Source organism: Cibotium barometz, chromosome 13 (genome assembly GCF_041138505.1).
Source record: "Cibotium barometz isolate CiBa-2024 chromosome 13, ASM4113850v1, whole genome shotgun sequence".
NCBI lineage: Eukaryota > Viridiplantae > Streptophyta > Polypodiopsida > Cyatheales > Cibotiaceae > Cibotium > Cibotium barometz.
The window spans coordinates 10,095,300-10,111,505 of record NC_141058.1 but is presented as its reverse complement, the minus strand read 5'-3'; the positions used below and the strand labels follow the sequence as shown (position 1 = coordinate 10,111,505).

Here is a 16,206-nt window from a genome sequence, read left to right as displayed (position 1 = left end):
AATGAAGGCTTCTTTTTAGACAACATTGCATTCAAGCCCTCTATCATCTTGATAGCATACGGTGGCCATGACTACTCGGGCATTGGATATGGTGGTGTAGTCACGGCTACTCATATCCAGGAGGACTCATCTCGGGAAGCATAGCTACTAGAATAAGTGAAAATGTTGGCACTGACAAGAGCACTGATGTTGGACAATAGGGAGAGGTGGTAGTCTTGTCTTCAGACCATGGCGTCGGAGTGGCAGTTGCACTTGGTAATGGATAGTCTTGTAAAAAGGGTGGTGTTGCATGTGAACAAGGTGTAGTGCTATTAAAAAAACTTCAAAAAAATAACAAAGGTTTTAACCTTAGTTAAGGGAGGCAGTATGGCTGTGTGGGTGGTGAAGGCGTGAGCCTTCATGTAGCGGCACATGATGGCCGAGTGATTTGGCGTGATGGCGGGCATCAGTGTGATGGAGGAGGAGGAAAGATAGTTAGCCGATGTAGTGATGGTGTGGCAGCCAACCAACTGCAGAAAGGTTGTGGACTAATCACAACAGCAATTGGGGGGGTCCTCTTTGGGATGGCGATGGGGCGGCATGGCAACAGAATAGAACGTGATGATAGGGAGACATGGCAGCTATCCAGACCAGAGTTGGGATTGATCAAGAAGGGACACGGCTTAGGCATGGCTGGCCACTTGGCAAGCTTGCCAAATCCTCACGATGCATTGTAACACTATAAAAACGGGGTGGAGGAGCTCATGAAAAAGAACATAAGGGAGAGTGGAGATCAAAAACACTACTGTCATCGCGTGAAGAAGGTTGGAGACAGAATTGGGGAGATGCTGCTAGTCTGAAAAGTGGAGCTAGCAATGAAGAAATCTTGGTGAAATCGTCAACCTCATGAGCTCATCAAAAGATCATTGAAGGTTAAAGACGCCTTTGGCTTCCTATGAAGCTATGTGGATGATGAGTAGTCTCCATCTATGAGGAGATTCCCATCAAAATCATATAACCGCTCCCGCTCCACCATATCACCTGGTACATCAGCACCTAGGATCTCCTCAACAATGGTAGAGGGTAGAAGTCACTCAGCTCAAGAATGTGTTTGTGCCAAGCTTTGCCCGAAGTGGCGACAGATGGAGTCCTGTAAGGCACAGCTGCATAACATTAAACAGAAAGGAATTTGTATGGATCGCCTCTACCGCGGTCGCTTTGGTAGCTCTCCCTCTCGAATGTGCACGATGAGTATACACCCTGGTGTCTTTAGAGGTGAAAGAATGACTTTGCTGAGCTAAAGAAGTGAGGAAAGCTCACTTCTTGCTTATGCAAGCTTCATTTCTTTGTGAGTAGTCATCTATTCTAGAGGCAAGCTTTCTATGCTTGCTCTCTTGTGAATAGATTGGGAATACTCCCTCTTAGTGTTTGTGTTGTCTCTTGTAATCAAGTAGACTAATATATGTGATTACCTTATCTTATGATGTTTGCTAACCACTCTTTTGAAATGCTATCAGAGCCCCCCTTCTTAGGAGTGTTCCTTGTCATAATGGGAGGGAGCATTTGTGAATCTAAGTGTTATGGGCAACTTCTTTGTGTTGGAGGTCCTTTTTCATTACTCTTAAGTGGAATATTTAGAGTGATTAAGCCTTCCTATCTTCATGTGAAAGAGGGATTAAGAATCTTTGTGATTAATAGTGGGTATTGTACATCTACTCATTCTATTGTGTGTGGCAAACATAGAGTGAGAGAGGGAAAGCATTCGCTAGAGATGTATCATTCTCATCAAATCTCTTGAGTGGCTCATTGTGTTGAGAAAGAGAAAGAGTGTTTTGTTTGAGAGCACTTGTGAAAGGCATTCGGAGGTGAGAAATTTTTGCAATAGAGTGAAAGCCTATCTAACTCTATGAGAGAGAGAGAGAGAGAAATGAAATGAAATGAAATGTTATATTAACGTCTTCAAAAGGCCATAATGACCTATGAGACCAAAAGTTACATCATGGTGGATCTGATACAATGTCTGGATAAAAAAACCCCAGAAAATGAAAAATAAAGATGATACTACTGGCACCTAGAAAATGAAACTGGAACTGGAACTGGAAGGTACACTATGGAGGTACCTCCATCTCATAACATGTGCCGCATCGGACACTGGCGGATCTCCTCAATATCCTCTGTGGTCAGCACCCTGACTGGGTGTCGAGAGAGAGAGAGAGAGAGAGAGAATGAAATTAAATGAATTGAATTGAATTGAAATGAAATGAAATGATATATTACCGTCTTCAGAAGGCCAAAATGACCTATGAGACCAAAAAGGTTACAACAATTGGTGGATCTGATACAATGTCCGTGTAAGAAAAGCTAAAAACAACTAAACAACTAACTGAAACTGAAACAACTATGAGAGAGAGAGAGAGAGAGAGAGAGAGAGTTTTAGTGCAAGAAAGAAGAAAGAAAGAAAGCTGTATTAACGTCTACTAGAGGTCGAACTCGACCTATGAGACAAATCAATGTACAACTGTCAATGTCTTCTGGATGTCCAGAAAAAAAAAGGACAAAATAAACATGAAATAGAGTATGAAAGTACTGAGCTAGTGGGGGGTGTGAAGCAACTTTGTGTGAGAGGCAGTCTTCCACTTTAGCAAATGGCAAGCTATAAGAGTTGCACTGTCTCATAATATGGCTATTTTTCTATTTGTGTAAGGCTAGCCATCGCATTTCAGCAGGCACCTCTTACTGTGTGAGTTGTAAGAGGCAGCAGCATTGGCCATAAGCAATCTTTGGTGCTTGTGCAACCTTTTACATGATGCAAGTCACACGATGAGTAACTATGCACGACCACAAATGTGCTTCTCCTTTGTGGGCATCATAGTGCAGTCACCAAGCTTTGCAAATTGGTAGAAAGGTTGTTCACTAAGCATTCCATGCCTTCTCCACGCTACAGTGATTGCGCATGGGTGTACGTCTTCTTCTGAGCACCGGGTTCTTGCAAATGATGAGCTCATAATCTGGTTTTGTTGGTAAGCTGGAGTCTGGCTGTACTAACAGCAACAAATAGCCTTATTAAGGCTCATTAAAGGTGATATTCTGGGGCGCCTGGAATCTGCAAGTGGCACAATGATTCTCAATTCCGCCGTGATTAAGGTGATTCTACTTAAGGCTGATTCACAGCTTGTGTTGACCCATTGAAGCTTCTTCATAAAGGTGGATAAAGGTGGCTTGCTTATTTTTGGGACTTATTTGATCAAAATCATCCAGCCATGTGCAGAGGTGTGAAATCCATTATTTTTACACTTTTGAGTAATATCAAGCCTTGTACAAGTCCTAGTGTATAAAGGACATTATCCCCTTTCTTTTTAGTGTGTCTACACATCATCTTGGGTGGACACAAGTTTATTTTGTCAAACAAAGATGCATGGCATCTTCATGTGAATCAAGCACCACAAATCCCAACCACATTAAACCAAAAATTTTAAAAATCAAACCTCAAGTGAGCAAGAAACCCCATTATTACCAGGCAGCAAGGAAATTACGTTTCTCAAAATTCCTAGGTATGAACATGCACTTGTATGGGGAGGGTGGTTTCTAGCTTTTGAAGTTTTAGCATTGGCTATTTTTTGAGCATCACTCTTGTTGTACAAACCCTCATCTATAAAGGGTTCAGAGAGGGTAGCCCTTTCATTTTGTAGCAATGGGGAGCAATGGAAATGGGGAAATAGGTTTGATGGATCCAAGTATATCACACTTGGGCCATCAAGATGCAAATGGCTTTGACAAATAGAAAGCTTTGGGGAATTGTGAATGGAACTGAGAGGAAATCAAATGCAAGGAATCATGATATGGTTACAAAATGGGAGAGCAAAGATGCAAAGGCCCTCTCATATATTATCAATGGCTTGAGTGATAACCAAATACATCAAGTTAGTTCCTCTCCCACCTCTGGCTAAGGTAAAAAGCAATTTTTGGTCCAGTAAATGCTGCATCTTATCTTTTCTTAAGAAAAAAATTATACAGGTTGGAGAAAGTGGAGAAGACCACAATGGCTTCTCATAACAATGGCTTCTCATATTAATGGCATAAGGTGTCTGATACACCAACTTACTAGAGCTGCTGTGGTAGTTCAAGAAGAAGAGGCTATTTTCATTTTGCTTGCAAGTATGCCATCAACATATGAGCGATGTGTTAGTGTCATTGCAAATCAACCTAATCTAACTCTTGTCACTGTATGTCTTCACTCATTCTCAAGGAGACAAGATTGGAAGGAAGGAAAGCCTCTACTTCAACTTCTCCTACCAATGATACAACAAACCTTCAGCACTCAAGTGAGATAGCTTTGTTGATGGTGGATGGTCAAAAGAAAAAGTTCAAGACTGCAAGGTCTTGTTTCTATTGCAAAAATAAGGGCCATGTCATCAAGGATTGCTACAAGAAGAAGAGAGATAAAGCAAATGAAGCTAAAGGAAAGAAAGAAGAACCTACAAAGCATGAAGAAAACTTTGTAGACACCTTGTTCTAAAGGTATACTATTTGATCTTCATTATTGTCATTGGACAATTGTATCTGTGTGATAGCCAGCGGGAAAATTATCTTTTGTATTTTTTCACTTTGTGTGAATCTTGGTCTACATACCCTGTGAGGTATGTATGTAGATCAAGGGAGGGTATTGAAAGATGTGATCTACATTAGTTGTAGGCACACTACCTTTGGTGGATGGTTTTAATACTTTGTAAGCTATGGGACTATGATATGATTAATCATAGTGGTCCAAGGTGAGGCACCTTTTGGATATGTGATGGGAGGATGATCTTGTGGAGGCAAGTGGCATGCCCACTTGATCTAGACGCCCCCTTTGGCTTGATATATAAATACCCCCACACCCTATGTGTGTATACACTTCTTTGTTGTAGCCTTTGCGGTGTATTCCTTTGGAGAGCAATGGAGAAGTGAGCCTTTCTGGCAACAATACTCTAGTCATTGTCTCTTGCTTATGCAAGCTTCATTTCTTTGTGAGTAGTCATCTATTCTAGAGGCAAGCCTTCTATGCTTGCTCTCTTGTGAATAGATTGGGAATACTCCTTGTTAATGTTTGTGTTGTCTCTTGTAATCAAGTACTCTAACCACTCTTTTAACAATATACACGACAGAACACAACCCTAAAGGTGCCAGGAATCAGCCCCAAAACAGAGATTCCATTCAGTCCAAAATAGTCCCCAAGGTGTCTTCGTTCACTGTTTAGTGGACAGCCACTAAGTCAAATGTGTACTTCATTTACATCTTGCAATACATAAGCAAATACACTTGCTAAACGGGCAGGGGCCCTTAAGAGGGTGGTTGGGACCCGCCGATCGGGTGGCTGTGCACTATATCTTTGGGAATATAAATTTCAGGATACTGAGGTGATTACGGGGATTTCTGAAGCATGGTGTAGCAAATCAAAGAGCACAGCTCAAGGCAGCACCTGGAATTGGAAGACAACAAGCAGAGTGATTTGCAAGTAGAAGCACAAGAAACATTGAGTTTTGCTATTGGACGGCCCCTTTGCAATGAATAGGAGCTTTTGTTGGTTGTTACAGGCTACACCATCCCCCTCCTAGTGCAATGGACAATGCTTACCTTAACTTGTCGTGGGGAACATGCCAGTATCCAAGCTCATATCTTGGTAGACTCCAAGATTTGCTAGTGGTAGCTAGCATTGCATTCAAAGAATATTTCCGCATAAGTCACATATCACAATCCTTCACCTTCAACTTAAGGTTTTGAAAAGCCTCAACTTACTCTTTATTCCATTCAATAGAACCATTGGACTTTCGCCACATCCTCTAAGAAGGTTCATCAATGGCAAGGTTAGCTTAGAATAGTGTAGCCCGATTTCCTAAGGAAAATGCTACTTAACAATACAAGGAATTTTCCAATCCAATACCCTTTGTATCCGTTCATTTTTAATGATCATGCCCTGCTTAGAAATCAATGTAACATGTAAACTAGTTCTTTCTGCAAGAACTCACACTATTTTTGCATATAGCTTCTCATGTCTCAAGATGTCTAAGACATATTGGAGGTTCTTTTCATGCTCCTCAAATAATTGCTATAGACCAAAATATAATCTAAGAATGCCAGAACAAATTTACCTAAACAATCTAGAAAGAGATCATTGATCATTTGCTAGAACATGGCCGGAGCATTTGTGAGCCTAAAAGGTAACATGAGAAACTCATAATGTCCATACCGTGTATGGAAAGTTGGCTTAATGGCATCTTTCTCAGAAATGTGTATCTAGTGGTAACCAGTATGCAAGGCAATCTTCCTAAAGTAAACTACGTCTTACAATCATCAATCAAGTCTTATGCTCAAGGAACATCTTGCAATCATCAATCAAGTCTTATGCTCAAGGAACAGGATATCTATTCTTTATAGTTAGTTTATAAATTTTTATTAGTTCACATACAACCTCCAACTCCCATCCTTCTTGTGTTTCAAAAGCAAGGGTGTCTCCCCAGCTTGGGGATGTGACCCATCCTGAGATGCTCTAACAATTGTCAAGCGATTTCATCCTCTTCCATCTGACTCATCCCATACGGTGCAACACTCACAATTTGAGTGCATGGAACGAGTTCCATCCGATGATCCCATGGTCACCATGAAACTCGTTTCAGTGGCTTTGAAACTCGTTTCACGTTTTAGTGTTGAAACGTTTCATGTGCACATTGAAACCATATCGTTTCATGTGGGGAAAAAGGTGGTGATTTTGTGTGCTCTTTATCTTTTATAAATCTCTCTTTCCTTCTTTCATCCTATTTGTTCTTTTCTCTTCTCTTTGTACGTCTTCTTTGTTTACTGATGACAAATATGCTAGTATAATCTTATAACTACTGGCTAGTACCTTCCCATTTTATGTATATCATCATTTTAGGCCAACGTTTCACTATCCACCTACCTGGTGTCGAAACATTTTGTTCCAAAATAAATCGTTTCAGCATCGTTTCGTTTCAATAGTGAAAGGTTTCGCATTGACCTTGGATGATCCACTACCCTACTATGAGGTAAACCATTATAATAATTCAATAAGAGAGCATCACATTTGATGTCATCTACTATCAGTGTCTCCCATGGATCTAGCTTTGCTAAATGCAAAGAAAAATCCACATCATCTGACAAGGGATCAAGAAAACATTGATACACCTCATAATCCAGGGAGGGTTTATTCACAATATCACCCTCGGGAGAAAATGGACATCACAAGAAAGGAGATGGTATGACCCTTCCAAACCACATGAACATTGAGGTTCTTAGCATAGATCCACTCTTTACCTAGTATCACATCTACCTTATCTAGATTCATAATAAAAAATCTAGCTGCTCGATATAATATTGTAGCCATACTCAAAAGAAATGTTTCAAGATTTTTCTCGTAGTGAGGTTTTTGGGAATTTTCTTCGAATACCTTTCCTATGTAAAGGTCGAAAAGGACCTTTTGTGGAATTTGCGGCTTTGCGAGAGCCGCCCCAAGCCAGCTTTAATGTGAGTCGAGACCCGGGTGAGTAGCATTGGAAGGACCCGACAATTCCACCAAGCGCCTAGGCTTCCCTTTCTTCCATTATTTCATCCAGCTGTTGTACGGGATTGATGCCACACTCAATGATGGCTCTAAAGGTAAAGATATTGTCCAATCCTCCAACACGTTGCCTCGCTACTGGCTCTCCAACCCCCTGTCTCTGCCAATGTGTTGATTTGAGACTCCAAAACTAATCCATAAATGAAATTTGGAAAATCATGATGGTCATGTGTACTTAATGGAATCCAATGGATCCCTTACTTTATGATTGGGACAATGGTATTAATGGATTAATAGAGCGCGAAGCCTTCACTATTCAAGGTGTCACCGATGCCTCAGGCTAGAGCATTCCAACCATGAGTAGTGTATGATGTATTTAGAGGTCCTCTTGGTCCATAGCCTTAACATTCTACATCTTTACAAGGCTTTACTAACACTGTTTGGGGTAAAAATGGTGACATTGTACTTGTTCCTCCGGCAGCGCCCTCAAGTTGTGGGTATTTCTTCATTGTCTCGGCAAGTTTCGGCCTCTTCTAGTCTTCGCCCCTAGGAGGACTCCATGGCAGCCACTCCGTCTCCCCCAACCGAGGTCGTCATTACCTGCGTTTCGTTTTTCGAAGCAGACCTGTAGCTTCTCGCTACGATTGTCGCATCCCTAGAGGCCTCCACTCTGGTATGCAAGATTGTCAGTATAGCCGCACCGCACGTGGCCAACTTAAGAGATCTTCTTCGGGCTAGCCTCTTAGGTGCACCAACAAAGATCGCAGATATTCATCCTTTGGGACACGGGTACTACCAAGTTGAGTTCGACTCAACAGCAGCGTCTGATCTTGTCATGCAGCTGAGCCCCATTGCATTAAGTACGGCCCACGCCTTCTTTGCATGGTGGCGGCACGGCTTCGACCCGGCATCTGACCCATTAGCTGGAGTTTCAGGCTTTCCCGTCACAGTCTGCTTTCCAAGCCTCAGGAAGAAGGAATACATTCGTCTTCTCCCAATGATTGGTGGTGCCATCGGGAGAATGATGGAATCCCCCCCCCCACCACTGCCTCAGCCCTCGCACGAGCAGCGGGGATTCCATCTCTCCGCATTTGTATTGCCTCGCCGGATTGTGTGCCTCACATGATATCTATTCCCAGTATTCAAGCGATCCCATTCTGCAACGAGTGGAGTATTCCGGCCTTCCAGGCCAATGCTTTATTTGCAAACAGGTGGGTCATCTGGCCAGAGTTTGGCCTTAGCGTCAGACTAGGCAACCGCCCCGGGTGGTTCCCCCTCCTACTTCCCACTCAGATCCTCATCAGGGGGCCGAGGGAGGAGTAAGTTCCCAAGCCGCGGAGCACCAAGTTCCGACCATGGATGACCCATCAATCGGAGAGTGGCAGACGGTTGGCCCCCACCCCGGTCGCCAGCCGAGCACTAGAGCTAAGCGTCGCCGCCATGCGCGCCAAGCTGGCAACATGCAGGAGGATTCGGTTCTGTTAGAGAACTGTTTCGAGCACTTATCATAGCACCCGCGCCAACAGACGGCGGGCCCCCTCCAGTCACGGAGAGGGTTCCCCCCCAAAAGGTGGCGGCCGATCAGCAGAGGACAGACTTGGAGGTGGCACGGCCACTGTCTTTAGGATGAAGTACTCTGCATGGGAGGAGATGATATTGATTCTTAGGAGACAGGACCCTTGGCATCTTCAAGAGTTTGGGCGTTTAGCTTTTCTCGATCGGATAGGCGGAGCACTAGCCCCAACCTCTCTTGGCTAGACAGGTTTTATGTTGACGAGTGGGCTTGCAGTCGTGGAGGCATGGTTGGTATTTTGGCAAGAACTACATTTTCAGATCATGCCCCAGTTATTCGGTCCCTAGAGGACCCATGGAGGCATGACAGACATGCGAGCTCCAGGATTCCAGACAGCCTCATTCAGGACACCGAGATTTGTAGCCGGATTGAGCAGATATGGGCGGATCTAGACTTTTTCACGGGATCTGCAGCGTGCACTTTGGATGAGGGCCTTGGGGAGGTCAGTATTTTCTTATAGGAGGTAGCCCAGAGGAGATTGGAAGGATTTCAGGAGCAGGAGAGGAATCTGAGGAGGGGCCTAGCCGCTTTACAGTGTCTTCAGGAGAGTTCCCCACACAGCCCGTGGATTGAGAGTCAGATCACAACTGCCCGCACGGAGATTCGGTCCATCGAGGAGAGGAGGGTGGAGTATAGATACCATGCCAGGGCCTCATTCTGGACTCAGGCCAGTGACAGAGTTACTAGAGACTTCTTTGAGATAGCCGGCCCTCACAGGAGGAGAGACGGTATTCGCAGGCTACGTGGCCAAGATGGGGTTATTGTTTCCGATCCCCCGCAGGTGAGAGCCATCGCCATGTATTTCTTCCGGCCTTTTCTCCCTGGTCCCCCATTATCCCCCCAGGTGATGGATGCGCGCGTGAGAGTCTGGAGACACACTAGAGAGGTGGTTCCCCCCTCCCTTCGGTCTTTCTTATTGACCCCTTTCACTGCAAAGGAGCTGGCGGAGGCGGTGAAGGAATTACCCAAGGGCAAATGCCCGGTGGCGGATGGGCTTCCTACTTCTTTCTTTCTTCGCCATTGGGACCTCATGGAATGTGGCCTTCCCGCTGCCTTGAATGAGATTATGCTCATAGGTGCCATGCCAAAGAGGCTCACAGAGGGCTTGATACATTTGATTCCCAAGGAGGGTGGTGATAGATTGGAGATCCGACAGTGGAGACCCATCACCCTTCTAGAGACGGCCTACAAGATTTTGGCCAAGGCCATCAGCAGGCGACTTGAGCCTTCCCTCCCAAACATGATCCATGACAATTAGCCTCATTTTGTTTAGGATCGGAGTATTCTGGACATCTTTACCTCTTGGGAGACGACAGCTTCAGCCAGGATGCGACAGCAAGACCTCATTGTGCTACTCCCTGACTTTGAGAAAGCTTATGATAGGGTGGATTGGAGCTTTCTAGAGGGCACTATGAGCCGGATGGGATTCCCCGTGGAGTGGATTCGTGAAGTCTCAGGACTTTATTCAACATCTCACAGCCAGGTTCGCTCGGTCAACAGGACTCTCCTCTAGCACCGTACCTCTTTCTATTTGTCGTCGAGGCCATGAGTAGTTTTCTCTTCGCCCAAGAGACTGAACTTCGGGGATTGCGCCTTCCCCTCCGCACACAGGAGGAGCTGCTGGACTCCGAGTTTGCACACGACACAGCAGCCTACCTTGCTGGAGATGTTTGGAATCTCCAAAGATTCGCGGAGGCGACAGAGATTTTCTGCCATGCATCAGGAGCACAGATCAACTGGCACAAGTTGTGTGGTTTTTGGGTAGGCTCAGCACCCACCTCGGCTTGGCGACCAGTTGAGGCCTTCCAGTGGATCTCGAGGGGCACTCCAGTCCGATACCTTGGCTACCAGGTTGGCATTGATCTCTCTCCCGAGCAACAGCTCGCTCCGCTTCTTCTGAGTATTTGAAAGAAACTTCTATATTGGAGCTCGCTGAGGTTATCCCTTGCAGGCAAAGTGGTGGTGGCGAACCAAGTACTACTTGCCACCATGTGGTACATCAACTCATGCTGGGCCTTTTCTCGGGCTTGTATTGGCCAGGTAGTACAGCATTTGATCTGGAACTTCTTGTGGGCCGGAAGTGATGGGAGGCCCCAGCCAAGGCCAAGGTGGCATGGAGAGTGATCATTCAGCCACGTAGCAGAGGGGGGCTAGGTCTCATTGATCCAGCTATACAGAGCCGTGCCCTATTGGGCAAGTTGATTGTCAAAGGACTCCAACCCGGTGGTGAGCCTTGGAAGGATTTCCTCTTGGCCCGGATTTCAACCTGCACTCCGAGCCTTGGAGGCCCGTGGCCGCAGAGCACTAGATGGATCTTCACAGAGATGTGAGCCTGTGGTTTTAGTCCTGCCTTTTTGAAGACAGATTCGCAGCCAGTCTACTTCGTGCTTGGGATCATCTCAGACCAACCCTCAGACAGATTGTTCCAGTGGCCTCAAAGGAGCAGCTTCGGAAGCCTTTGATCTAGAACGCCCTGATCCGTTTACCCAGTGACCACATGCTAGGGGCCGGACCGCACATATCCTGGGGTACCTTGAGCATGGAACCAGCCAGGTCTCTTAGAGATTGGGTTGCACACAGGCAATTACCTCAGGAGGAGCAGGAGGCCTGACAGGGATCCGGGGTAGAGACAGGCTCAACATCGACATTGACTCAGCTATCCCTCCAGAGTGGCTGACTCCTATTCCAGACCCGACCCCCTCGATATGGCTAGGCGTCTTCACCAGGCACGATATTCTCATGGCGGTCTATGGAGCAGATGAGGACAATTGTCTGCTCACTTTTTCTATTGGATTACATGGCAAATTAGAGAGATCAGAGCACCCCTTGGAGGACTTGAGAGGCTGCACCTTGCAGAGGGTGAGGGTGATTGGTTTTCGGGCACGTGCATGCACATAGATCCAGCACCGGCCAAGGTGGCTAGGGAGAGATTTTGGCGGTTATGGATTTGGGAGTGCTGCCCTCTCACGCGGTTGCAGTGGGACCCTGGAGAGTGGACGTGGCATGATCCCACAGATCAGGTGGAGATTCTAAATGCCCCTTTCTTTGCATATACAGCGAGGCTTGGCCGCAGAATCCAGATGTTGGAGATAGATGGCACACCGGCAACAATAGCACACTGGCAGTCTCAAGGCCTATCACAGCGCTTCCTTTCAGATTTCTGGAAGAGGCTTTGGGACAGCTTTCGGCCAAGGAAGATCACTCTCTTCCTCTGGTTGACAGCACAAAGGAGTCTGGCAGTGGGTACTTGGCTGGCAGTCGGAGGGCGGCCAACAACTTGCCCGAGGTGCGGCCACCCCCAGGAGTCTCAGCAACATTGCCTGTGGAATTGCCCGAAGGCTCAGCAGATTGGGCAGTGGATTCTCCGCATCTTTGTTATGGACAGGGCATCGACCCAGATTATCACTTGGGGTACAGTTGCTTGGGCCACCGAGGCTAGAGTGGCCAGGACTTACGAGGAGGATGGACGAGGCCATGACCTTCAGGTCTCCCACCATCGTATTGCAGTAGTACCAATCACAGCCCCCAGGAGTCTCAGCAACATTGCCTTTGGGATTGCCCGAAGGCTCAGCAGATTGGGCAGTGGATCCGCATCTTTGTTATGGACAGGGCATCGACCTGGATTATCACTTGGGGTTCTGTTGCTTGGGCCACCGAGGCTAGAGTGGCCAGGACTTACGAGGAGGATGGAGGAGGCCATGACCTTCAGGTCTCCCACCATCGTATTGCAATAGTACCAATCACAGCCCCACTTGCAGGTGTTTGGCGTCCAAGCTCATGCCAGCGTTGGGAGATTTGCAGTAGCATAGCAGCCTAGCACATCTGGCGTGCTAGATGTAGCGAGGCCATCGAGGGTACCCACACTCCACCGGCTGAGACCATCAGGAGTATATGGCTCAACATCATTCACACCCTCCGCGGTCAGTGGGGGAAGCTGCAGGGAGGTTCTGACCGCATGCGGAAGTGGCGGGAAGCCTTCTCGAGACTTTGGAGGCCTGGCCCTTTCCTCGCACAGATAGAGGCACTGACCCCATTTGGCACTACAGACCACCTGTGTGGTTGTTTCCCCCAACTCCCCATGTATGACATAGCCTTCTCCTCATAGAGCGGCCAGCCGGAGGAGAAGCACCTCTCCCCTTTGTGATCACTTGTTTCCCACCCTTATATGAGGCGAGTTTGTATTTAGCCCTTTGTGGTTGTACTTAGCCCTTTGTGGGTGTTTTCTCTTTAACTAATTGAAGGATCTTCTTTCCAAAAAAAAAAAATGGTGGCTGAATTGGGCCATGGAATGTTGACACATTTTCTAGAGTCGGGTGAGGGATATCATAAAGTTGATGAGCATAAGCTTCCCAGACTGTAGTGTTAGCAACGGGAGTACATGGCCGCGTCTCACTAAGAGCCCTCCGAGGTTGTTGCAATCTTCACTCATTAACATCTGGTATAAATCCACCCCTCGCTAGGCTAAAAACACTCTCTTCTTTTGGCAGGTAAGGAGACATTTACCATTCATCTCACACGCAGAGAGCTATCGCAGTGCGATATTCTCGTAAAAGGAGAGGGCATGTAGCTTTGCATTCATCATCATACCAGCTATGAGATCTGCTTGGAGGTGTAGGGGTGGAGTGTGTAGTGTGTAGTGTGTAGGAAGCCAGAACTGGCAGATTCGTGAATAATGGAAGAGAGCTGAGAGGTGAGAGTGGAGAAAGAAGTTGAGAAGTCAACATTGGTGATTTTTCTGTACATGTGATCCATGTCCAAGCTGTGGTGGAAGTGGACACGGGTATGATTGGAAAAGGGGAGCTTGTGGGGGTTCAGAAAAAGAACCTTAAATATTGCAGGAAAGGTAAATATTATCTGCTCCAACAAGGGGACAGGTCATATCATCTCAATTGGAAGATTCCCTTTGGAGATGGGTGCTCACTGCTATGCATGGCTTGATCATTGACAATGGCATGTCCAGATGGCCATTATCTGATGGGCTCACTTGTTTACCCCATGGATGAGGTTTGAGTACATCACCTGCATTTATACGACTCCATCCCCCACCTGGATGCCCCTCCTCCATGTATGTCCTAGCCATTTTTATCTCCTTCTCATATTGACTTCATCAATAATAACTACCATAGAGCACCAACCTAATTCACCTCTCTGGTCAATTGCGTAGAGCTGATTCAGTTATTTTGCCCTAAGCACCCAGATAATGCATCACTTTGAAAAAACAAATCTAGAAATGGAATGTACTTGACAGATATCTTACCTGCTGCTGCTCTGATGCATCAACAAGAAAATGAACTGCCCCAAAGCCACTTGCAATGGTCTTTTCATAAAGAGTCTTATTGACAAGAAGCTGGCAAGATACAATGGGCATCAGAAAGTAGTATCTACAGTAAGGACTCTGAATACGAATACGAATACAGTGCATCTATCTGAGCCAAGACAGATGGTAATACCTGATAACGATCGAAAGTCTGCTTGTATCCTAGAACCACTCGTGTGATGTACACGATCAAAGCTGATGATGTAATGATGTCAAGCAGGAATGCAGAACTATTGCAGAATCACAAGGCCAAACATCCGAACATATAAATAAGCAAAATGCCTTTCTATCTTGCTTCATAGAACTAGATTAACAACTGCATCATTATCCATAACAAGGTTTTGTACCAATCAGAAAAGCACAAGCCTCAATCTAGTTTCTTTGCATCATACACATTCTGTGAAATTGCTTCCTCTCGCAACATCCCATCACAACATGTTTTATTCAAATACCACAGGAAACATGGAAACAGCTTACTTTAGGAGAAAGGAACACTTACGGAGAGCTTAGGAAGTCATCAAATCGATAGTTGATGAGAAAAGCAAGAAGCCCGATGATAGTTGCAATATCTAAACGTACCTGTAGAAGGAAACCAGTGGAATACGTCAATTTTGAGTGTTGACTTTCAGCATACCTGTAAACATCATAGATAAACTTGCCTTTATTGTTTTAAAAAATTTATCTGATAGCACCAAGCAAATATGTCACCAGGAACCCTCAACGTTACAGAAAACTTCCAGTTTGCCTATGTGTAAGTATCCCTTATCAATGGTTTTCCCTCACCTCCCATCATGCTTCTATAGTGTTCACCCCAATCTTTAGAAAACCTTCCTAGACTGCTATATCCATGAAAGAAATAACCTGTCAATTACTGCACAGACCTTTTCACACAGCTTGAAAGAAGCCGTCAAGCTCAGGTATTGTGTGAGAATCATTTTAACATTAAACATAAATATCCCAATCAATTTTTGAAAATTTTTTAACTTTTCCAAGAAAATATCCTTTTCTTAATAAAGAAAACTGGAAAACTACCCTCAAAGGCCTCGCTGTATCTAGCCCACCAAATGTGCCAAGCTGCAATGCTACTGCAAATCTCCCCCATCCTCCTCGTAAGCCTTGACCACCTCAGCCTCTATGGCCCACGCAACAATGCCCAATGTAATGATCCAGGTCGAGGCCCTGTCCATACTGCAAATGCAAGGAATCCACCTCCAAATCTGTTGAGCCTTCAGGCAATCCCAAAGACAATGATGCTGAGACTCCTGAGGGTGGCCGCATCTCGAGCAAGCTGCTGGCCGACCTCCAATGGCGAGCCAAGTGCTGACTGCCGAAAGAGGGTCTCCTTCCGTGGATGGCCACTCTTGGAGAGGGAGGCTACATCATGGTCCTGGTGGTTGCGGTTGGGTAAACAGGTAACCTGTGCTCTCCCCGATGCAGAAGGGTCCGGTGCTCCAGGTGCGGAAGAAGGCTGCCCCTTTCCCTGCATAAGTAAAGAGGCCCCTACCAGGCGCTCTAGGTGTCCCTACAGGCTGTGGATAAAATCAACCCATATAGCTCAAATGGTCTCCACTAGGGCAATCGACTCACCTGCAATAGTCTCACTGCAGCATGCTTGCCGAATGTGCAATGTAGCTAGGCTGCATATGAGCTCCCAGCACTGACATGTGTCAGTCTCCCGGGTCCAATGTCGGACGGGGGCTGCAGCCATTGTTGCCACTTATATCTGGCAGTGCAGGAGCACGAAAGCAAGGCCTCCTCCACCATCCTCATCGAGTGGTGGACTGG

General features: G+C 46.0%; 1 protein-coding gene across 1 annotated transcript in view; it reads right to left on the bottom strand.

The window, feature by feature from the left end:
* LOC147632347 (DUF3754 family protein, putative (DUF3754)) overlaps positions 1 to 16,206 on the bottom strand; it is a 155,425-nt gene that overhangs the window by 43,941 nt on the left and 95,278 nt on the right. The window contains exons 9-11 of the mRNA XM_086807168.1: positions 14,921 to 15,000; positions 14,555 to 14,651; positions 14,362 to 14,451 (exon numbers count right to left, since the gene is read on the bottom strand). Coding sequence (XP_086663294.1) covers positions 14,362 to 14,451; positions 14,555 to 14,651; positions 14,921 to 15,000 — 267 coding nt within the window. The remainder of the gene's footprint in view (positions 1 to 14,361; positions 14,452 to 14,554; positions 14,652 to 14,920; positions 15,001 to 16,206) is intronic.